Raw genomic sequence first — 24,252 nt, forward strand, 5'->3', positions numbered from 1 at the left:
GGGCCCAGGATATCGGGACTTTCGGCAAAACTCCTACACCCACCTACCTTCCCTAATTTCAGCCCCCTCCACCAAGTCTTATGTTTGCTCTGACACTTGGGAGTCACAAGTTATATATTAAAACAATTCCGAAAAAATCCATAGTGTGTACAAAAGCAGTATCCTGAGCACATTTTTCTTTTTTCAGTCTCTCTCATAACCTAAGTACTTTGTAGCATGAGCCAGCTTCCATCCATGCCAGCACACATCCAGTGCTTTGAAGCACTGCTTGCATTGCTACCATTTGCAGGCTTCACAACAACATTTTGCTATCCAGCAGGAAAAATGGACAGGAAGTAGGTACCAATCATGTTCCAGTCAGACTGGATCAAAACAGGGGTAGTACATAGCTGTCCTTCAAAGCACATTTTCCTTTAAATAACTACATCAGTAGGCAGACATACAGGTAATGGACATCTTATTTACAAACCGGAAGTCTTTATAGGCTTACACAAGTTTCCAGCTGAAAACGGCGTACACAAATTCATAGATTATGTCCTGTTCTGCCACGGAAAAAAGCAACCCAAGTTTGTTAAGGAGGAATGAAACAGAGACAAACAGCATTGCCTGCGGCGATATCCCTGCAGCGGCTGAGCCTTTGTACACTGGGTTCAGGGAGGTGCCGACATCCAGCGGCCGCCTGGCGGCTCCGCAGCCCTCCTCCAAGAAGCGCGGCTGGGCTTTGCCCACCCTGGGCGATCGTGCCCACCTGCTGGGCTGTAAGCAGCTAAGCAGTAACACTGGTCACTCGGATGGAACTTTGGAAGTTCAAATGTCAAAATGCACAAGTACCATCACAGCAAGGCATCCAGCATCCCAACACAACTTCTTGTCCAGCTGCCAAAAGCTAAGTTCGAGCCAAAAAACAACTGCTTTGAAAACTCCAGAGGTAGTTAAGAAGCTGCAGATCATTTGAAAGTTTAATTTCATATCAGCTCCAGACCCAGTTTTCAGACCTAGAAACTTTCACAGTTAAGTTTTCTTCCCTAACGAAGAACTCAGCATCTTCTTTGCTTCTGCTCTCCTTACAGTCTCCTGTGACTGCTGTGCACACATAGGCACATCATCACTTATGTATAAGAATACTTCATTCCTACTCAGCATTCTTCACCTCAGAAAAAATGTATAGGAGACAGGTAGCCCTGCAAATTAACTAGACAAAACTCCATATATGTTTGGTACCCAAAAGTGAAGAGCCCATCTTTTAGAGAGCTGTTTAGGGGCCAAAACAGGCATGTTTTCAAAGCAACCCAACCTCAAGTCATGAAGTACCATAAGCCAAAGGCACTAATAGCAGACAGCCTACAATAAGAACAGAACAATTATTTCAGAAGTCTCCTTCCCAATACTGCCTTTTAAGACAAAAAAAAAAAAAACCCACCCTGTTTGTTAATACAACTGTAGCTGGAAGTCAGAAAAAAACTTTCAGGAATACAGACAGGGAGAAAGACAAAAAGATACAAATACAGCTGCAGAAGGAGACCAGCACAGAACCATATCATCTGACTCCAAAAGTGAACGGAAACAAAAGTCAGCGCTCGAGTAATAAAGCATATTATAACCTACCCATTTTAAAAATATAAAAATCCTTGCATGTTGAACTCTTGATTTCATCTAAGCAGGAGGGTTAAGAACTTTCAGCAACTTCATCTGCCTGCTGTAACAGCTCTCCTTCCTCTATTTCTCTCTCAGTACCATAATAGTGTATTTGAAATACAACTTTGGCAAGCTTTGCACTCCTACCTACTGGTTCTCAGCTTCACATACACAGGTTGGCAGGTATACCTCTCTGGATATAGTTGCCTCCAACATTATATTCTGCTGGTTTATTGCAAAGTTATTCAAATGCTGATTGACAATTATTATAAAGTATTTCTGGGCAATAGGGGGTCTTGCGCTATGGCCACCAATCGCTGAGAACAGTCATGAACAAAACCCAGGTGTACTCAAAAAACAAGACATTCAGCGTAACACTTTTTAAACCATTAATATGAGCAGCTCTGACAGATTCACTAATATTTTCCACTTTAAAATTTTACTTCAACAGTGTATTATCAAAGCTGGCTATTTCTTCTTTTCACCAAACACTTTCCAAGGCATTTCTATGTACTGACATACATAGATCCAACGACATTATCATCTGCGCTGCAGATGTAGGGTGGGAAATGTAAAATGTTAAAGATTTCTGGCAAAGTTTTAATGATCTCTGAAAATGGTTCTGTGAGCACAGGTAAATGTCAATACCCATATCACATTAAAATATAAAAAACATAAGAGTATGTAGTTTTAGAATACTTTTTTATCATAATAACCTATTTACTACTTTCTGCAATAGATGGAAAAGTTGTTATCAAACAATAATCTCGAGTTCTACTTGGCAGCACTCAAAAAACAAACCACAAAACCTTGATAGATCACTTCTCCTAAATGAGGTTTACAGTATGTAGAACTGAAGAATTCAATTCAACAGCAAAGAGCTGTTGTCGTCTGATAGAACAAATGTCAAGTAGTAAAAAAAAAAAATACACAAAGGAGACACAAAGCTTTTGTATCAAATATACACATATGTACAATTCTCAGAAGTAAAAATAAAATCCATTGTCTACAGATTATGAAGCGAGAGGAGAATGGAGCCATTACCTCTTGGTTATCTTTATTCTGATTTGCCCAGAAAATCTTATTATAAAGTGTCTCCATTGAATTGCTGGAATCTGATCTGTCAAAACAATGTCGATCCAACACTTCTAAGGTGTGCAGAACACGGCTAATGGTCACCCCTAGAGGTGGAAGTTAGAGAGAAGAGAGGGTTAAGGTAAAATATTTTACACAGGAAGACTCTGCATTACATCCATCTCTCAAATCTATTGCTAGCATTAATTCTGGTGCAACGGGATTACACTCAAAGAAAAACAGATATAAACCATAAAGCTCCAACACTTGAGTTCTCTTACCTGCAGCTGATTCTTGGCACTTGTCAAAAGACCACCGCACCTCCACAGCACGACCTCTTTGTTTTATCTGCTGTTCTACTTCATATATCTTTGCCCGAACCTGTAAAAAAACCCAAACCTGCTAATTAGCTAGTGGTTGGAAGTCTCTATTTTCAGTTTAAGCTTATGACAGCTTTCCCAGCAGAAGCAAGGTACCCTATGGTGTTCCACAACGCTCCTTACATTTGGCAACAACAAACTGAAGTACATTCTGTTCAAATGTTTTTTCAACATGTTACGGATCTCCTTGTACAATAAAACATTTTTTCCTTATACTGAACCGAGCAAAAGTTAACTTTCAGCATGTGTGAAAAGTGGCACCTCACAATATGGTACACCAAGCTTCCTCTTATTGCCATTTTACATCTTAAAGTAATTTCAGTTTAATAACAGAAAACATCTGAACATAAATAAAATACCTGATATTTTCACAAAATTGGTACCTGAATGAAATACAAAGTAAGGTCATCAAAAACTAGCACAACACTAGTCTTGAAACTATACCTACAGAAATGTCTGAACCTGGCTGTAGTCCTAATGCTCACAAATCATTATTTGAGATACAAACCAGATCTTAATAATCCAATAATGAAAAAAGCTTACCTGCTGATTAAATGCTGAATTTCCACCTGGCATAGGCAAACTAGATGGAGCAACATGAAGTAAATCCAGAGGTGAACCTGGATTAACGCTCTTATTTTCATTTGTGGAATAATTCCACACCAAGGCACTTGGACAACAAAGCGTTACAGTCTGCAAGCAACAGTACAAAACAGAAGTAATTTATTTTTCTGAACATGTATGATAAACAGTACTAACAATAAGAGAGTCCATGAGACTAGAATCACTTTCAGTCTAACTACTACGGTGAGAGAAACAAAAAGACAGGCCTATGCACAATTACATTGCAACATCCATTTGAGGAAACTCGACTACTATTCTATTAAATAAGAAGGCGCACAATTCTCCTTCTTATTTAAAAAAATACTTAAATATGTATGTGTTCAATTCCCTTTTGTATTGCTTTCACAACACCGTCAAGGAACATCACCAAAGGTTAATTTCAGTCAGATCCTTTCTGTGAAACATGAAGGGCTTTAGAAAAAAAGAAGTAATTTTGGTGTTCAGCTTAGAGAAAGAAGCAGAGAGAGAGATGCAAATATTCTCCCACTTTCTTTCCTCAGAGAGCACTGACTGAGCCTTCCCCACATACAATCCAGCCTGCCTCCAGGCTCTGGACTTTGACGACTGTCAGAAAGCAGCAGCCCTCAGAGAGGGAGCTGCATACCACGAAAAAGTACTCTTTTCCTGTGGGGTGGTTGAGCACCAGAGGAGGTTGCCCAGAATGATGGTAGTGATGTTAAGAATCCAGCTGGACACGGTCCTGGGGAACCTGCTTTAGCTGACCCTGCCTGGGGAGGGCAGGGTGGACAACATCATCTGAAGAGGTCCCTGCTGACCTCACCCATTTGTCATTTTGTGATCCCATGAACATCAGCACATTCCTGGTACCACCTCCAGCATATCTCTGTGCAACCCCCAGAGAAAGACAACTGAACAGCAGGAGGGTTGGAGGAAGTCTCACCAGGTCAGCACAGGGAAGGTAAACAACTGCAGCTCTTCATACAAGTCCTTTTTTAGAAAATAATTACTCTCTCGACAATTCTGCTATTGCCAAGCAACAAGCACAAGTGAACAGTCTCTTCTGTTACACAGTTTAAAAAACCTTGGAAGTTGATAAGGCAATATAAACTGCTCATAAGTTTTACAAAACAAAAATTAAGCAGCCTGCAGTGGCACCAAGCATCAGTGACAGGCTGAAAGAAGCAAGGAAATCCTCGAAGGTTAGCACTTGATGGAGTTAGGTGATGCTGTCTTCCGTCCAGCCACACTCAGCAGGCAGATGGGGTCTGGCAGAACCACACGGGTTCACTTGTGATGAGAACACAATGAGATGTGCAGACCATTACTGCAACCAGAAACTTTCCACCACAGAGCAAAGGCCAGGCCATTCCTGGCAGCAGAGTTGCTCCTTCCCACAGCAGGCAACACAAGCTTCTCCAGGTGGCTCCACTGTCACGCCTCAGCCAGTGTGCAGAATCCACCCTCCCACTCACCTCAGACTCACTCAGTTCTCACCCTTTAATGGACAGAGGCACATTCAAGCCACAACTAGCACACCTTGTCACACCCAAAACCCACTGATTTCCAATAAACTGAATGGTTATAGCCTTGAAACAAGAAAACAAAGAGCCTTGAAAACAAAGAGCAACAGAACATTGGCCTACCTGCAGCATACAACTAAGTCCATATACCAGTGGACGGTGTTGAGGGCAGGAGAGGAAATCTGAGCAGGCCAGCTGTACCGGGCTCACCATGGGACCAGGGGCAGTCGGACTTGGGGCTGCCAGAGGAGGGTTACTTGGTCCAATAATCATATGAGGAGAGTGTGCAGCTACAAGGTTAGGACCATCGCTTAGCAATAAAGATAGGCGTCTGGCACAAAAATAAGCAAGGCGACGGGATAGGTAAGCTGACTGAACAAACTCTTCTGAATACTGAAATTTAGAAAAAATGCATAGTTCACTACACAGTCTACTCCAGGTATTTATATTCTTCAACAATCTAACATTGGACATGAATAAACTGGAAGGGATCACCTCCAATATTTAAGAGTCCAGAATTTAAAAAAAGAGAAGAGCAGCTCCAATGCAAATCTGCACTTCTGCCTCTTAAAAATTTCATCTGCCCTCCAGGACCAGTTACAGTAACAGATTCCTGCTAGCTAATCAAGTTAAGGATCATAAAGCGTCAACCTTTTAAAGGTGTTTATAAATTCCAAACATGCACCATGCAATGTATTTCCATACACATCTTAAGTAAAAATGTTCATCTAAATTTTACCACCACAAATATAAAAATCATTTCACATGTACAAATCATACTTATATTAATTTTGGCTTTAAAGCATGCAGGTACCTGCAACATTAGCGGCAACAACAGCTTAAGAAGATCATCATCAGTGGGTCTGATTTTTTCCAAAACATCCAGTATCCATGTCAAATACTCATGTCTCTCAAGCATTCCTTCCTTTAAGGATTTAAAATAACACATCACATATCAACTAGGAGCACTAAAGAAGCAGGTGTGTAACTACAATTTGATTTCATTCCTGGGTTAGCTGTCATTGCCCATGCCAGCACAGACCCAAAACTCTCAACCACCACCACACATGCAAGAGCAAGCCATCCTCATGGCAGTCCTATGGATAGGGAAGCAATTGTGTACATCAATGATCTCTGCAGTTCAAATTTAGCAGGCTGCCTGACATACTGTTGACAGCCAGACTCCCTTCCAGCAACCCTTCTGCCATTTCCATCCTCGAGTAGAAACAACCAGAGAGTTATTCTGGCCTGGAACGATGTGGGACCAAGCAGCCAGGCCACTACTCTGACACCCATAGCTTGATGTTCCACATTGGCCTCAGCCTGATCCACAATCATTAAAAAAACCTTTAAAAGATGGAATGATGTACAAGAGAGAATAATTTGAGTACACTGCTGCAATAGCAATCAAGCACGCTAAGCAAATCAAAGCTTTTTCAGATAGCAAATCATTAAAATGAATTAGCATTTACAATTTATGCAAGTCTTATGACAAAAGGTACCATTAAGTTCTAAAATTGAACTTTCCAAGAATGGTAACCTAAAAAAATTAAAAAAAAAAAAAAAAAAAAAAAAAAAAGACCCACAAACAAAAAAAAAAAAAATCATGCACTTCTTAAGAGTATTACCTGAAACATATAAAATGACAATTTTTCATTATATTCCCACTGCTTCAGTGCTTGTTCCATCTCTTGAGGCATCACTACAGAGCTGTTGCCTTGGCTGGAAGTCACATGATAGAACTCCGCAACCTTTGCCAGTTGCTCTCGAAGGTATTTGGTTATAATTTGAGTCCATTCTATAAAAGAAGTTTACGATTAGACACTTCAGGTGACAAAAGGTTTCCTTCACAATGAGAACTGAAACAAACTTACATTGCCCTCATCACCAAAAATATTCCTGCAAAACATTAACCCTCAGCTGTGTAATGTAGCACCTGTTGTGAATTAATGGGCTTCTTATATGCCTCCCCTGTGCATTGGTCTCAAAACCCTGTCAAGTGTGCAAGCAGCATGCCAGCTTAGCATGACATAAAAAGCACTGACACAAGGTGTGCCTTTAGGGAATCACCTGTCTCTTTCATCAGATTTCAGCACTCAGCCACAAAACAGCCTTGAAATAGATAAATACACTTCATTACTTCCTTCCATCTGGACCTTTACTCCCCTCTTCCTTCCTCCTCCAAATACAGGCAATATAAAACTCAATAGGACTTTGCACAAGCAAAGGGATATAAAACTGTTCTTTCTGTAACCACCCTGAAACAGACAACTCCTCCAGATTTTTACTCTGACAAGGACACAAAAGCTCAGGAGCAGTTTATCAGGTCAGAGCAACCAGCACAGTGCAGAGGTCTGCGAGTAAGACTGATTATCTTTCCTTTGCCCTGGATAAGCCAGTAGGTGCTGTTCAGCAAATACACAAACCTACTAAAAATTATCAGTTTTTCCCTCTGCTTCAGCAGTGGTCCTGTATTTAATGTAGAACGGAGAAATTGGTGAACAAAAGTACATAAAGCTCTGGGAAAAGAGGAATTATTAGGAAGGTATCCCCTTAACAGTAACTGGAACAACCAAGGATATTTGTCGGTATCTCAGAGACAAACATTTGACAGAGCTGTATTTAATAAGCGTGCAGCTTATTTTGGAAGAGCATACTCTTATGTATTCATAACGCAGTTGCTTTGACAACGCAAGCCTGTTTATTGTCAAGAGTTACAGGAACTACCACTCTCACACACAACTATTTTCACTGTTTACTACTCACCTCAGACATCAGCTAGTGCATTTATTCTTTTTTCCCTTTGCGTTTGTGATTGGCAGTTCTGGCATTTCTGTCAACATACACAAACTATAAGTTGAACGTTTTTCTATCCAAATCCACTAAACTTCTATGTGAAGCTAGTGGGCTTTAGTGTTTTCACAGAACATTTTGTCTACATTTACTTCAAACATTTGCTCACTTTTGGAAAAACAATTCCAAATCCACTACCTCAAACTTATTTCACATGACAGCATGAAAGAATGATTTTCCCAAAGCAATTACCAGTATCTCTGTGCCACTGAGTTAGAAACAATGCAACTGCCTTTCTGTTACCTGAGGCACAGATACAAAACATTTTAGGAACTGTCAAAGGCTGCTCAGCAACACACAGCAAACTACTCCCCAAACAGCTCTCAGCAACCTTTGCAAAGCAGGAGATTTAGACAGAGGACGTAATCTCCAGTAACTTGTCTCAGAACACTTGCTGATAAAAGTCAGGCACGTTAGCCCACAGAGACTCTTACTGGCTTTGTTCACCCTCACTGTACAGTGAGTGTGCATGGCAGCAGCCTGGAGCAGGAAGACTTGCCTATACCCAACACATGCAATTGCAATGCACCTTCCCAAAAAGCATAAACTCCTTTTATTTTACAGAGCTACTAATACCAGGCACAGCAAACTAGGTCTAGATCAATTTATCACAACAGTGTGCAACCCTAGCTTTCTTCACCTCCTCCTCACTACCCTTTCTCCCACACACCCAAGAAAGAGGGTGTTTACCTACACCCTAAAGAGTGCATGTCCCATGCAAAGAACAGCCCTAGTCTTCGCACACAGCATCACCATTTCACTCCCCTAAAAGAGCCACAAGTCCTCTCTTATAACTAGCAGATCTATTTATGACAGATTGGGAAGGCATCAGCCCACTCTCACTGCCTCCTGAGTCTCCTGCTAGGGTCTACTCCAGAAAGTGCTTACGTTACTCAAGAGGAAAGGAAAGACAAACTGAGAGGTTGGAGAGAGGGGCTCTTTCAGCATCCCTTGGTGCGAAGGACAGAAGGGGAATTTGAGAGAAGGACAGAGCAAGTCACCCAGCCCCTCTCAGTAGCACCAAAATAGCTCAAAGAAGCCTGAATCCATCTGTGTCAGAAGAAGGAGTGGGGAACTGTGCTGGTATCCCATCAAAATAACACTGACCTCACCTCAGAGAACCTAACCCAGCACAGCAGCCTCCCAGAGCTCATCCACCAATGGAGGAACCAGCCTGACTTGATACCTGGACACGTCTCTCTTCTTTCTTGCCACCCCTATACGTGGAATCCCCCTTGCCCTCTGTTTCTAAAAATCAGACTGATTTTTAAAAATACTTTTAAACTATCACCAAAGAACAAACATAGTATGTTTGCCAGAAAACAGAAAACATATTTTTGTGGATCTGACTAGGTACTCAGAGTGAAAATGAGTTCTATGAGTCTAAAAAATAAAAGAAAATAAAAAGCCAACAAACACCACAAACACAAACACCACAAAGCAAAGTTTGAAACAAACAACAGAACAATTTGGTAGGAAGAAGCAGACATTTCTCACAGCAATACAGAGATGCTGCTAAGCAGCAGTGAAATCATCTGAGCATAGTTATTTCAACGACAAAGAAGGAAAAGGTTCATTCCAGACAGTAGAACAGCTGTAAGTACCACATGTAAATTGTGAGAGTAAAACTCCAACTTTTGACAATAAAGTTGCTTGGCCCACTGGCTATGTTCTAATAAATGAGCTTTGAAATTCACACTTCATTCCAGGTTCTTTACATTAGCAGTTCTGTCCATTTCCTGGTAACATTTATCCCAGCACTCCTGCGATCCTCACAGAGAGTAGTGTCAGTGGTGAAGATGCAGCACAGTCATCTCCTCAGATGCTGCCCCTGGAGACTCAAGGTGGAATCAGCTGGGAGGAGAAGCAGCCAACAGAGCAGTATTTATGCTGCATGGCTCTTTGTACTTTCTGACACACATTTCTAAGTGAAATTGATTTAAAAGACTTTTTATTCCCCTTCCCACAACAAAGGTTCCTCTCTGGATACACAGTAACACTGAAGCTGCGAACAAGAGGAGCGGGCCTCTTCAGTTAGTATTATGCATTTAGACATTAGAGATGTTTATTTACCAATATTTGGGTCAGTGGCCTGGCGTTTCTTGATTTTAGCTTCAGAAATAGCAGCATAGTAGGCACATGTCATTTTGATCAGCCATGCTGCTCGCAGCAGTGGCACAGAATATTTTGCCAAGTAAGCAAATACATCTTCTTTTTTACTGAGAATAGGAACCTGAAATGAAACAGGAAGCAAGTTATAGCACACAGCCCAGACAGCAGCTGGCACCTGTGGGGTACCCCAGCCTTCTGCTGCCAAATCCCGCGCCACCCAGAGAGTGACCTGGACAGCTACCTCTTCATCAACCTCAGGACCCACTACGCTGACCTCACCTGCTGTCCTGGCACATAGAAACTAAGAGACTTGCCAAAAAAAAAAAAAAGGAAGATACTGCCCCCCACTCCCCAGGTTTCATCAGGAGCATCCTTCCCCAGCTCAGGGTTGCCTGCAGGCCACAAACAAACCTCTCAACACAGCCAAAGACATCCAAAGCACAGAAATATGCTGATACTCAGAACCTCTGGAAAATGGAGTTATATCAAGTTTTTTGGGTGACAGTTCAATTACACAGACACTGCCAGTCTCATGGGTGTCCCTGGTGCAAAGGAGTCTATGATAACCAGAGAGCACCAGGAAACAGCCTGGCCAGCTTAATACTGCCCGCAGTAGCCACACACCAGCTGCTCAGTAGCCACACCAGAGCAGCTGGTCCCAAAAGGCCCCCAGGTAAAGTCATCTACTCAGTTACAGCAATCCTCACACCTTTCTGCTTGAAGGAAGAATACTTTTTAAATGCATTTTAAAGTAACATATATGAGAACAAGACATTTCAAACCCAGCGGAGACAGAAGGGAGTAGAGGCACAAATGTTACGTTTACTGTCCCCTCCCAAAAGGTCCTCATTGCTCCCCCAGGCACATTCAACCTTTCTAACAGTGTGCTTGGAGAACAGAGGGGCATCAATGATGAAGACAGCAGCAAACAAAAGCACTGATGCCTTCCAGTAACGTTCTTCAGTGGTCAGTTTAGGGACTCTACAGAATTAGCTTCAGTATTCTTAACATGCTTTTTTGCTGTTATCAGCAAGTTTACACATCTGCTTATTAAAAAAAATAAAATCCTTAAATAATGAAAGAAATAACTAGCACTTCTAGTCACAAAGTTAACCTTTCAGAATGTTAGAGGGAAACTTAAGGTGGTGGCATGCTTGCCACAGCAAAGGTCATTTTTCTGGTGGCTCTATTGGTAGCAAAGCAACACAGGTCCCTCTCCAGTTGCATGGAAACAGGCCAAAAACTGGTGAAACTTGCACCTTCTGTTATTTTGATTCACTTAAGCTCAACAGTCTCGGAATAAGGGTTCCCTGTTTCAGTTTAATTTATACTAAGAATAACTCCCAGATACTGTAAAATTAGCTGCTTGTACACAGAGCTTCATGAAAGGACGGCATGAATAACAGCACCTTTGTTACTGTGTTCTAGACGCTATCTTGGATGAGTTTTAACAATCATTTCAAATTTATCTTGTACTGCTGTTCTGAACAGCTTACAAGATCCAAAACGATAGCTCAGAATTGCCTTTTCCAGTTATACAAACATTGCTACAAAGCAGCAAGAATTCTTTGTAATTGAAAACTTAAGCAAGAATGCCACTAAGACTGTTTAACAAAGTTTGTTAACACAAATACGAATTTAAATGTGAAGAGCATGCAAAGGGGTTGGAGTCAGCAGGCAGGTTCTTTTAAGAATGTATGGGCTTCCTAGCCAATTATTTCTTTGCCAGACATGAGCATTTCTGTAAACTATTCCTTTGCTTGAGAAAGAAAATGTATGACGTGAAGCATACAGGCAAAGAATCTGGCTGTCAAAAAGATGAACATACCTGAGCCAAAATACAGACATTCAAAAGAACTTTCTACCAGCTAGACCAGAAGTTCCCTTTGCCCAGGCATCCTCCTTGCAGATAGGGAACACACTGCACAGCAACAGCTGCCTCCAGCACCACTCCACACACAGCACATTCAGAAATACTGTGCCTGCTCTTACAGCCCAATTCAGTATAATCCCGCACCCAAGAAACAGAGGGAGAAGCATTCTGATACCTTTTTTGCTAAAAGAGTCAGTGGTTTACTTCCTGCTAAATCAGTGAACCAATTGTGAATTGCACTCTGAGACCGAGCAGTAACCAGCCAGTAGTTGTCTTTGGCATTTACTTGCGGTTTCTTCTTTCCTGTGTCCTGGAAAGTGTTGAGTTTCAGCTTTTCCGCTAGTATGCTGCTAAAGTAAGCGCCAATCTGGTGGGGAAAAAAGCAAACATACATGACAACCCAGTAAAAAAGTATCTTATCACATATTAGTGCATGAAGGATTTCCATCTGAATAGATGCAGTCATCACTCTAGTACAGGCTATCAATATAGTAAGATTACCCTTTAATACCCCACAGCTAGGAGATGGGGATTCACGACATTAAGCACCCATGCAATGCTTCTGCATTATCACTGTAGAAGCTACAGGTGAGGAAGACCAAGCCAGAGACAACCAGGCCTCAGAGATGTAAGACACGCAGCTGACACCTAGGACAGGTCACTGTGAATGCCCAGAGGGACATATTCCCCCGGCAGGTGAATGTCTCGGATTTAGGCCCCAATTCAGCATATTCTAAGAGTGTCTCAGAACATTCCTCCCCTTCTATACTTCACCATACCATAAAGTGCATAAACACACACTTCTCACTTCTCTTTACAACTAACTACACTGTCACAAGAGCTGCATTCATTATCTTTCCATCATCAGTTCCAGCAGGTAAAAGCTCAAGGATATGGGTTAACTGGGTAACATTCTGACTTCTGTTCAAAATACCTCCACCACCAATCCCCATCTCCAGAATGAAAAGCTTCACAAGATTTGCTTCCCCAGTACTTTCAATCCCAAAACAGCAGGAAAAAAAAAAAAAAGAAAACAATAGAGGTTTTACTTCTCATATAAGCTTATTTACTTTTCAAAATTACCGTAAGAAAATTCAATTTTTAGGCCTGTCAATAAGAATAACCTGTTTGATTTTCTAATAAATATATTTATAGCTGGGTAATTTTAAAATATACAAAAAGCTTCTAGGAGATACTGAACTTATTTTGATAATTCTACACTTCAATCTTCCAAGTAACTATAAGTACTTCCTTGCAAATTTCTGTTCTACTTCTCAGACAGTTCTGTTCAATAGTCAGAATATGAATAATTAAAATATAAGACTGAAAGTGCCTGCAGGTAACAATTCTAGAAAACAAAATCAGAAGAATGTAACAGGAAAACCTTTAACATTTCAGCAATAGCAACCCTGTCATTTACTTGTAACTTTCCTCCTGCTAAATAAAAGAGCATCACTGTATAAGTAAATTCACATTTTCCAATAAGCTGTAAAGTGTTATTTATTTTAAAAAACAAACGGCAGGAAATTACTTTGTCCAAAAACATTTTTATAAGCTTCTTGAAAACATTCTCCCTTAAAACCTCAAAGAAATACAGGATGGGTTTTCTTTTTTCTAAGCAGCTATTATCTTCAGTTTGGAAGACAGTAACTAATATTTTAGTGATTTTTATTGCTTTTCTGTATCTTACACTTCTTTGACTCTAAAAAAAAATCTAAAAAAAAAAAACCCCAAACAAAACCAAAAAACAAACAAAACAAAAAAAAAACCACACCCAAAAAACCACACCACCACAGGAGAGCTAAACTAAATTTTAATAAATAATCCAAAAATATATTTCCAAGATACCTGGACCACAGCAACCAGTTTCTCCTGGCAGAAAACAGTCTGATGACACAGATACAAGACCAAAGCAAGCTAAAGATGTATAAATACAAGGGACTTCCAGAGAAAGAGTCACGATTGTAAGTGAAGCAAATAAAAGAACAGGAGCAAAAATTGATGTCTCTTCTCTGATGAAGTGTGTTAGTTATGTTTTGTCTTGGAATCCATGTTTTCCTCTGAAGACTGATAAGAGTAGGTAGCAGAAACACAGATCAGCATTCTTACATTAGGTCTGCAATTAACTTTAATATGAAGACTTCCAACTAGAAAGCAAAGCAGCCAAGAACCAAGTAGAACCACTGCCAGCCAGGTTCCAATTTCAGTGAGTATGCTCAGACTGAAAAGCCCTGTCTTACCTTTGAGGCATTAATTACAATATTTCTAGCAGATCCATGCTCATCTCCAGAGAAGGCAGGCTGATTACTGAAGCCTTGCTTTACATTCACTGCAGTAAGTTCATCCTGCAAAGAGTGTATCAGGGGCAAAAAGTGAGATGACAATTTAAGAAGTCACATCATTCAGAGAAGCATGTTTTCACAGAGAAAATGTATGTATTTGCTAGTATGTTACACTCTGCATTCACCAGAATCCCTCAAAGCACATTCTCAGGATTTTTGCACATTCACAGGATTTCAGCAAAGAGGAACACAATGCCACTCCAGTCCTCATTAAGTGTTCGCCTTACTACAGGCTTCAAGGCTGTAACTTGATAAAGATAGCACTTGTTTTGCTTACAAAGGGTTGCTACCCATGAGAAGGGCAGAAAGCAAGACCTTGGCAGCCTCTGTAAAACCTGGAGTGCACCCAGTAACCAGGCCTAGATTTCCCTCATGAAAGTGGTACCAGTGATCAGCCACTGTGATCAGCCACCATGACCAGCGGAGGGAGAGCAGCACATTCTCCTCTTCTCGAGATACACTGGGATCACAAGAACCACCTTCATCACTCCGCAACAGAACACTGCTGCACACCACCAGTACCCTGTGTGTCCCTTCCCCCAGGAAGGGGACAAAAACATTTTTGCATCCTTGTTTTGGTAAAGTTTAAAATATTACTATTTCAGTTTGTGGCCCCACACCACCATTTGAGAATATCTACTGAGGTAAGAAACAGAGCACCTCTAGCAGAGACATTTCGAGTGAACATCTGTCCCTGTTGCAACTAAATCCACTTCTTCCAGAGTTACTTTCACAGTGGAAGTATTACTAGTCTCCTACAACACTATCAACATACCTTCATTTTGTGGCTTAGCCGGATCATATTTGCAGCAAGAACGCAGAACAGACAAAAGTGGGGTCAGTAGCATTAGGTGCAAACACAGACCTAAGCCTTCATGAATGTAGAATATAACTTCCTAATTGAGTCCCATCCTTCCCTCTCTTCACTCTGTATCTTCGCCAAAGTTAAAATTCTTCCATGAAGGCTGTGAAGTTTATTCACTTACTAAGCATCACATGCCCATCAGACTGAGGTTTACATACACCAGATGAAGGGGAACTTGGCTTGTTTGTTTTTCATAGATCAACTAGGTTGGAAAATACCTTTAAGATCATCAAGTCCAACTTTTCCCCCAGCACTGCCAAGTGCACCACTAAACCATGGCACTAGGGCCTCATCTACACATTTTTTGAACACTTCAGGGACAGTGACTCCACCACTGCCCTGAACAGCCTGTTCCAAGGCCTGAGCACCCTCTTTGTGAAGAAATTGTTCCCAATATCCAGTCTAAACCTACCCTGGTGCAGCTTGAGGCCGTGTCTGGGAACTGAGGAATACGAACTGGTTTAATTCAGTTTTTACCTCTTGTTCTATCCCTTGTTTTACCTCTTGTTCTATCGTTTGTTACTTGGGAGCAGAGCCCAGCCACGTCCTGGCTCCATCCTCCTTTCAGGTAGTTGTAGAGAGAGAGAAGGCCCCACCTGAGCTTTCTCTCCTCCAGATTAAACTTCCCCAGTTCCCTCAGACATTCCTCATTAGACTTGCACTCCAGACCCCTCACCAGCTTTGCTGCCCTTCTCTGGATCCACTCCAGCACCTCAACGGTGAAGAGCTCAGAACTGAACACAGGCCCTGCCCTGCACTGCCTTGCCCTGCAGACCTTCACTTGACTTGCCCCGCCCCACCTTGCCTTGCTTTTCTTAACCTCCCTTTGCAAAGAAGGCACAGATCTCCCCCAGGGAATCACTTAGTTGCCAACAAAGATACTGTATAGAAGCTCAAGTGGTCCGACTTGGCTGTGGGTGAAGTACTGGAACAATCCCTGAGATGACTCTGCAATAACCTACGAAAACTAAGAGCAACTGCTATGCAACAAGCAAATAAAACAGGAGAAAATAAAGTTAAGTGTCATAATTTTATTACTAGGTTTATTACTAGCTTTGGGCAACACATCTCCCAAAAAAGCGGCGACCCAGAAGCTTCCATTCAGTTTATTCTCTTACGCTTTGCCATGCCTTTTGTTTTTCAGTATTTTTGTGAAGTTGGGGAGTAACACAGAAGACAATAACATATTTAGAAGAAATCCAAGCTCTGTAGGGTTTATGAAGTTAGTGAGCCTCATCTGAATTTTAAATGAAATCAACAAGAAGTGCTGGAACACTCCTCCACCCACACCACATGAAGACAGCCTTGAAAACACAGATACAGGCAGAAATGAAAGCGATCAAAGAGATTATAAGCAAATAAATAAAAGGTAAATTGCAAACAGATGTAGATACAAGTTAATACTAGTGCCATTTCCATGTACGACCCCAGTTCTGTTATCTTTAAACCTCTTTGACAAAAGCTGTCCAGATACCATTATGCTAAAAATAACTAACCATATGTTGTACTGCTGTATCTACCACTCTTGTAGGAACAAGCTGTGGATGGACTGGCAACACAAACACATCAGTGTTTTGGTTTTGTCTGGCTCAGATTATTAGCTCAGATTTCCCCCTGCCTTCAGCAGGAGTTCAGAAATCTTACACAGGGAACATAGCACAGTTGCATAACCAAACACAAACTAGACATGAAATGACACATCATCTGTGAACACACCACACAGAGACACCTTTACCAATAAATTAACAATAAAATGGATGCTCGCAGGAGCTCTCATTACATCTCACTTGGGCCAGCTTCATCAACAGCTCAGGGTCGTGTTCTGAAAGCACAGCTGTCCCCTACCTAGCAGAGGGGAAATTTTCCTGAACAAATGACCAGCAGTGCTAGCACAGCTACATTGTACAATACTGAATGTACCAGGGTTAAGCCTGCTTTCACTTGCCTTGATTTGCAAGCCCTATCCTAATGAGAGGCACAGGCACCACACGCTGCTGTCACTATGTGATGCGCTCTGCACCACAACATTCTGGATCCTCCAGGCTCCTGCAGGGATGTCAAGCTTCCTTACAAAATGTCAAGCAGGCCCCAAGCAAGCCCAATCAAGGCTCAAAATCCTTCTGATACTTCAAATGAACAACCAGGCCCAAACTGCATTAATTTGTTTCAGAGAGAATTTTAATTGTTTTGTGTGGGATATTCAAGACCCACATGCAGCACTCCATTTCTGAATGCAACATGTACAGATTGATACCTTTACAGAAAGAAAGCCTGCTAAGTTCAGGCCTGCAATCACAGGAGCTGAGCAGCACCAGCTCTGTCACAAGGCAGACCCGCAACTTAAGCCTGCATGCATCACCTCACTGCATCCTAGCTCTGACCACCATAAAGCCTGTTCTGAGGAGGCCACCTGTAGCACTTACCCAGTCAGCTGCAGCCAGGGCACTCAAACCCAGACTGAGAACAAATGAACTGAACATTAGGATCAAGCACTGGGGCATTATTGTTGGTTGTTCTGCACAGTATAGCTCCACATTAATTAACAGTGATGAGCTCTTTCAACATAAGCATTCTCCTGCTTCCTTATTAGTGCAGTACACTCGCTTACTGCAGCACCACACCAATAAGAGAAAAGCAGAAATCTAATTCCGACATCTGAGCTGAGCAAACAGACAATGTACAGAGAGAGCTACACAGGCACTATTTGACAGCCAAAACCAAGGAATCTTTGAAAGACATTATTTTTCTCCCTGACCTAAAAAATTTCCTTCAATATTAACCTCATGAAAGCAACAAAACAGATCTTTTTCACCAGTCATTACTTTCAGATCCTCTCACATACTCCATCTTTTGCTTTGTGTCTTTTTATTACAACAGGGCTCTTACTTTTAGCAGCTTGGAGCAACCATAGCGCTGGTGTGGAGACCCAAACCCTCTGCAGGAAGGTCCAGGATTTCATCCTGCGGTGTAGCTGCTGCAGCACAAACATTCCACTCCCACTCAGTTTGCACCACCAAATGTTAGGCTTGGTTTGAACAAGATCAAAAAAGTAACTCCCTAAAAGAAACAGTACAAAATCCTGTGCTAGTTACAGATTACTGAACAAGCTGTATGGCATGATGAAGAGAAGACTAACAATCCTTAGAGGAGCATTATCCAGTCTGAATCAGCAGCTCAAAAGTCACAAGCAAGGATTAGCCATACACAAAAGCAAGCTGTACCAGAGACTAGGAAAGACGACATATGACATAAAGAAATACCTAGAGGACCCAGAAAGACTTTGGGTCCTGGCATGAGGGGAATAATCCTGGAGACACCTCTCTTACAGAAATTTCAGCTGCTTTACCCATCCTACCAGTGGTCTGGGCTACCAATGACTGTAGACGTTGAAGAATTTAGCCTTGGAAGGGTCAAACCCTGTACACTGTATGCAGGGAAGGTGATTAAATTTCTTCCATCCGAAGGCTGTATCTCAGCATAAAATGATGTTGATTGTGCTTTTTTGTGCTTTGAAACTGAATTAAATGAAGCATAAAAGCATTACTCACAAGTAAAGTCATCAGAATCTAGCCCTGATGATACGGTACATTCAATAGTTATATCTTTGGCTTGTAATAAACACAATTTGCATTCATTTTATCCATCTTAGGGAGATGGTAACAACTCAAAGCACAGGAAGCATTAGAAGAAAACCCAATTCTAACACTTGGAGGCTGCTCCTGCAAGGGTTTGATTTCCAGGTCTACCTTTGCTCCACAATCAGCAGCAGCAGCGACTGCTGATTATACAGAGAAACTATGTGCAAAGCACTGCCCAAGGTTCAAGGAAAACACTAACTTTTTCCTAATCTTTCTCTTTTAGAGTAGTACCAAGTGTTAAAGGCAGCCCCAGCAGGTAACTGCACTCCAGCAGAAGCTATGTGCTATGCAAGTTGAAGACTTTCCCTTCCACCACTCCCTCATTTCTGCAGACAGCATTTTGCACCCAGTGGCAGCATGCATGGGCTGAGGATTCCCCAAAGTTTTTCATAAGAGGACCTTGCAAAGGACACAGATTTCCACCTGGCGCTCAGGTGACCAGGCTTGGGAGCATGAGAGCCCAGGGTTCCCGGGGATACCAGCTCCTAGCAGGGAGGGTGCTTAGAAAGGCACAGGGCAACAGTCAGCAACACCAAAGTCACCAGGCAGCCCATTCCCACCTCTAGCAGGATCTGTAAGCCTGCATTTGTCTTCTTTTCCAAATGACAGAGAGACTTCATCAACCCAAAGGCTGAAAGGACACAGGGCCGTGTCCTGTAAATGCCCCATGCAACACGCATTAACACTTCACATACACACATGGAATTCAGGCTTTCCCCAAGCCACATTGCAGTCAATTATGCTACAGCAAATAACAATGAGCCTCTTGCAGTTATTTTTCTACTTACTAATGCACCCACGAAACGTATTTTAAATATTAACCATCTGGGCATTTGCCACTTCCATTCTTATTATAAATGGCTGCATATTTATAAACGTGTCTTCAAGAATCAATCCACCACCTGACTAAAAATATTCAACAGTCCAGAGCTAAAAATTCATCTCTATATATTGTCATAGTTGAGTTCAGGTGCAGTTCGGGAAGCCTGGTCAGAATCACACTTTAAAAATACACGTTAGAGAAATATTTCTAGTTACCATAATCATCAAGTTTGTAAATATGCGTAGCAGCACAAGGTGAAAAGACAGAAAGATGCTAGAGGCCAAAAACCTGAGATATGTGTCAAAGGCTTAGCAATAGACTTGAAGAATAGACTTTTAGTGCGTGTTGTCAAAGCTCTTTTCAACCAGCACTGACCAATAATCACTCTTTGGTAAGTGCTCTCCAGCCTAAGAGAACCAGATGATAATGCTCAAAGACTAACAAATTACTCTTAATTAGCCTCCTTGCTGGAAGTCTCAACAAGATGACAACAGACTAAGAAGAGAGCAAAGCACAAAGAGCACTACATGGCTGCCCTACTGTACTTGCTCCATTTGACTGGAGTTTATCCTCATCATCTGCCTGTTGACTTCTATGGGCTCCTAATTCACTGGGATGGCCAGGAACACCAGAAGAATGGGACATCCCAGGCCAAGCACACAAGAGGTGAAAGTATCTGCCCCAGCTTCATGTACGAGTCACAACATGGTACACTAGACAAACCCCACAGCGGCCCATTAACACTGCTGGGAGATAACCCATCCACAAAACCCCAGCAGAGGCTTCTTCTCCCCACCTATGGAAGGCCAGTGGCCAAGAAACGAGACTGGGAAGCCAGGACAGGGAGAGCCTACATCCAACACTGCTGCTCCACTAGCCATACAACAGCATCCACCTGAACCAAACTCACCCCCAGCACCGACTGACAGTGGGTCTCCATGGGTTTGGTTGTGGTACCCAGGAGCAGGACAGACACAGCCTAACACAAGACTACAAGCTACAGCCCTGCTCACCTCCACCCCGTTTTTAGATACGTTTCCCAACCGACAAAACCCTCTAGACCCTTCATTCCTCCAACCACAGGTCTCTGCTGTCGGGTCAGAAACACGGGTGGGCAGCTTAGTGGGCCCATGCTTGCCTCAACCAGCAGCACCTCTCACCCCCCGGGCAGCCCGCGCCGCCCACGAGCCACGGTGCCCCACATGGGCCGGGGGTACCCCTCACAGCCCCCGCCTGGCACGGACTGAGGTGCCCCTCATGGCAGGTGGCTCTAACCCCTCACGGGCCACGGTGCCCCTCGCGGCTGCGGCCCGCCCCTCTGTCCTCACAGCCGCCCCACTGGGCGAGCCCGGGCGCTGAGGCCGCGGCGGCGGGGAGCGGGTCCGCCGCGCCCGCCGCGCCGCAGAAAATGCAAGTCAGCGGGCGGCTCCGCGGCCGCGCAGCGCCGCTCAAAAGTTTCGGGGGAGGCGCCGGGGCCGGCAGGCGCGGGCGGCGGCCCGCCGCGGGCGAGGGGCGGGCGCGGGGCTGGCAGCCGGGCCCCGGCGCCGCGGATGCAGCACAGCCGATCTCACCTCCTTCTGGCGCGGGTCCTGCGGGTAGACGTCGGGCGGCCCCAGGCGCGGCCGCTTGAGCGGTCTGTGCTCATAGCTGAGGAGCCCGAAGGCGGCCATGATCGCTCATGTTCGCCGGCGCAGCGGGCGGGCGCTGGAGCGGGCTCCGTACTCCAGGGAGCAGCACTCGGCGGCTCGCCCCCCGCCTCACCCCCGCCGCGCCGGGGGCGGGCTGCGCGGCGGCGGACGGCCGCGGGGGTGGCGTGCCTCGGCCCACCCCGCCCCGCTTCCCTTCGCTAGGCAGGTGCCGACCGGGCCGCCCGAGCCCTCACACAGCTGCACAGCGGCAGCCCCCGCGCTGCTCACCGCACCGGGGTGATGACGGGGCCGAACGCCGCACCGCAGGCTGCGGCCGACAGCCCCCGAGCTGCCCCGGGGGAACGGCGAGGAGGGGCTGGGCGCAGGAGGGCAGCACTGCCCACCCGGCCTGGAGAGGGGAGGCGCCGGGCAGTCCTCTGCGGGGAGCGGAGCTGTTGGGCGCTCTCCCTGAGGGCCCGTGTAGCCGCAGGATGCGGCACCGGCCTGTCCACCCTGTCTATCGCCTGTCCCCTTTCTTAATACCGTTCACTTCAGCGGGTACGTAATTCACCAGGTGAGAGAACCGCCCGCCCACCCCCCGGTGTCGAGGAGGCCATAGCCCAGAAGAGGCGACCTGGTCCCGCTCCGCTGCCGCCCGCCCTCCCCGCCGCTCTAAGGCGCAGCCCAACACTTGGATTCCCAGAAGGAGCTTCACGTCCCGGGTACTCTGGCTTCAGAGGAGAATGGTGCAGCAGAGCCTCACCAGCTTTCACCCACCCATCTCCCCGGGCACAGCCCCTCACTCTGCTCCAGCGGTGCAAGGCCGAGGAGCAAAGGGCACCCGTTCCCTCCTGCTGTACTGCCTGGGGTCTGAGAGATCCCGATCCCACTCCCTGGAGTACCAAAACTCTGTGGAGAGGCACTGTGCTGCTCCATCGGCAACGATCATGTCCCTTTGGGATGCCGCCTTGGGTGGCCACTGGGAGAGTCACTTGGCCCATCTTCCATAAGCTGCACCTCCCGGCACAGGGCAAAGGAGACACGCTGCTCCGTGATTCCCAACAGATGCTCACAGAGGCCAGTCCCTACCACCCAAGAGGACCCACCAATCCCAGTGGATCAGCCAAGCACAGGAAACGCGATGTCAACAGAGGCTGCAGTTTCTGATTAACGAATCCTAAAGCTTTAGGGTTCCAACTTTTTCCACCGTGCAGGTGGATGTCTGTACTTGCCTACCTTCTGCCTGCCCTACTGGGGCATAGCTGCAGTCTCACAGCCTGCAGTTACTGCTCTGCTACAGAGAGCACATTTCTCCCTCAGTATAGGTGCCATATCCTTAGACACAGAAGTGGAAAGTGCATTCTGTATTAGCACTACAGCAAGCAACCATGAACACCTTATTTTTCTCTCCTTTTTACCCTTATTTGTGCCAGACTCCTTGTGCTACATCTCTGGGACAGTACAAACACGAGCTACTTTGGAAGTACCAGATTAGATGTTTGCAATTAAGTCTAAATAAAATTAACAGCAGCACTCTACCAATGAGTTTGTGTTCAAATTTAGCATGGACAAGAGCAGGAAATACAGGCAAACCACATTTCTTTTGTCTCTAGCAATTCTCTAATCAAACCACAGATAACTTGAGCTGAGACTGAACATCTATTGCAATAGCAATTAAGTATGATAGTAATGTCCTACACTGACTCAGATTTGTTATGCATCTATTTAAATCTGTGCCACTTTTGGTTACTGAATTGCTTTTCATGCATCCTGCTGTGTTGCTCACCAAAGGCAAGAATCAACAAGCCTGAGATCTCCAAACTTTAACATCCAACTCTGAGCTCCCTTCCTTGGCAGGTTTATCAGACGTTTGTATGTGATCCAAGGGCATGTTCAAAAGACCAGCTGTGTTTGTCAGCTCTTTTTCTTCACTCTGCAAGTAGATAAAACTGCTTTAGAGCTTTTCACAAGTTCCACTGGCATGCTAGATCAGTGTTGCACTCCTGGCTTTGGAGAGGTTAATATCATGCATATTTTAAGGTAGTATCACTATATTTTATTCCCAAGACTTTGTCAAACACATCTGGATTTATTTGAACACACAGATCCCAGGTTTTTTGTTTGGTTGGTTGTTGTTTTGTTTGTTGTTTTTTTGGTCATGCGGAATGGTCTGACAATCTCGGACATTATTGGATTATTTACTAATGGATAATTACTTGCCTCACATTCTTTAGAAGAGGGAAGATGTTACAAAAAGCTGACAAAATTTCTTTGAAGGATATCTTATTTCCTAAAACTGCCAGTCTTTAATATCAGAGAGCATGAGCTTTTTTCCCTATACTTGTTTGATAAACATAGTGGGCTAGATACCAGGAAATATTATTTTAACTACCCAGAAAGCAACATTGTATTACTGTGCAAACACAAAGAGATCCTGTCAGATCCTTCCTTAATGTTCACTGCAGAATTGACAGCTAGAGTTAGAAAGGGACTTGTACCATCTGCCAAGGCATACATACTGAATTGTTTTCAAAGAAACGCCGTCAGAATCTATAGCTGACAATAACTGTTCCAAATAAAAGTTACCTCAGGGCAAACTCCAGGGCAATTATCCTCTCTAACGTCTAGCTTGTCTGTGCATGGCACTATCTCTAGCCTGATTTCATCTCTGCTTACTTCACACCACCAGCACTGCCTGCCCTACCACAAGCAAAGCCCCCTTAGTGCTGACTGCTCCTGCTTCACCATCTTTGCTTTTCCAAGGGATTCTGAAACATTTTAACTCAGTCAGAAAACTATGTATTTTTCCATGGCATAAACTACTGCTCCATACAAATAGGTTACCAGAAAGCTGACTCTTGAAAAAAGTAGTTACCAAAACAGACAAATGCAATTATCCCCCCACCCCCTCCACACACACACAC

At 43.9% G+C, this 24,252-nt stretch overlaps 1 protein-coding gene across 12 annotated transcripts in view; it reads right to left on the minus strand.

Moving 5' to 3' along the window:
- Positions 1-21,497, minus strand: part of MED12L (mediator complex subunit 12L) — a 150,301-nt gene extending 128,804 nt beyond the window's left edge. For all 12 annotated transcript variants that reach the window (XM_065674759.1, XM_065674755.1, XM_065674758.1 and 9 more), the window contains exons 1-10: positions 21,272-21,497; positions 14,273-14,377; positions 12,208-12,399; positions 10,121-10,280; positions 6,823-6,992; positions 6,009-6,119; positions 5,318-5,587; positions 3,633-3,782; positions 2,991-3,090; positions 2,680-2,816 (exon numbers count right to left, since the gene is read on the minus strand). In XM_065674759.1, coding sequence (XP_065530831.1) covers positions 2,680-2,816; positions 2,991-3,090; positions 3,633-3,782; positions 5,318-5,587; positions 6,009-6,119; positions 6,823-6,992; positions 10,121-10,280; positions 12,208-12,399; positions 14,273-14,377; positions 21,272-21,370 — 1,494 coding nt within the window. In that variant the 5' untranslated portion in view covers positions 21,371-21,497. The remainder of the gene's footprint in view (positions 1-2,679; positions 2,817-2,990; positions 3,091-3,632; positions 3,783-5,317; positions 5,588-6,008; positions 6,120-6,822; positions 6,993-10,120; positions 10,281-12,207; positions 12,400-14,272; positions 14,378-21,271) is intronic.
- Between the last annotated feature and the right edge of the window lie 2,755 nt (positions 21,498-24,252).

This window comes from Lathamus discolor, chromosome 3 (genome assembly GCF_037157495.1).
Source record: "Lathamus discolor isolate bLatDis1 chromosome 3, bLatDis1.hap1, whole genome shotgun sequence".
In the NCBI taxonomy this organism is placed as follows: domain Eukaryota; kingdom Metazoa; phylum Chordata; class Aves; order Psittaciformes; family Psittacidae; genus Lathamus; species Lathamus discolor.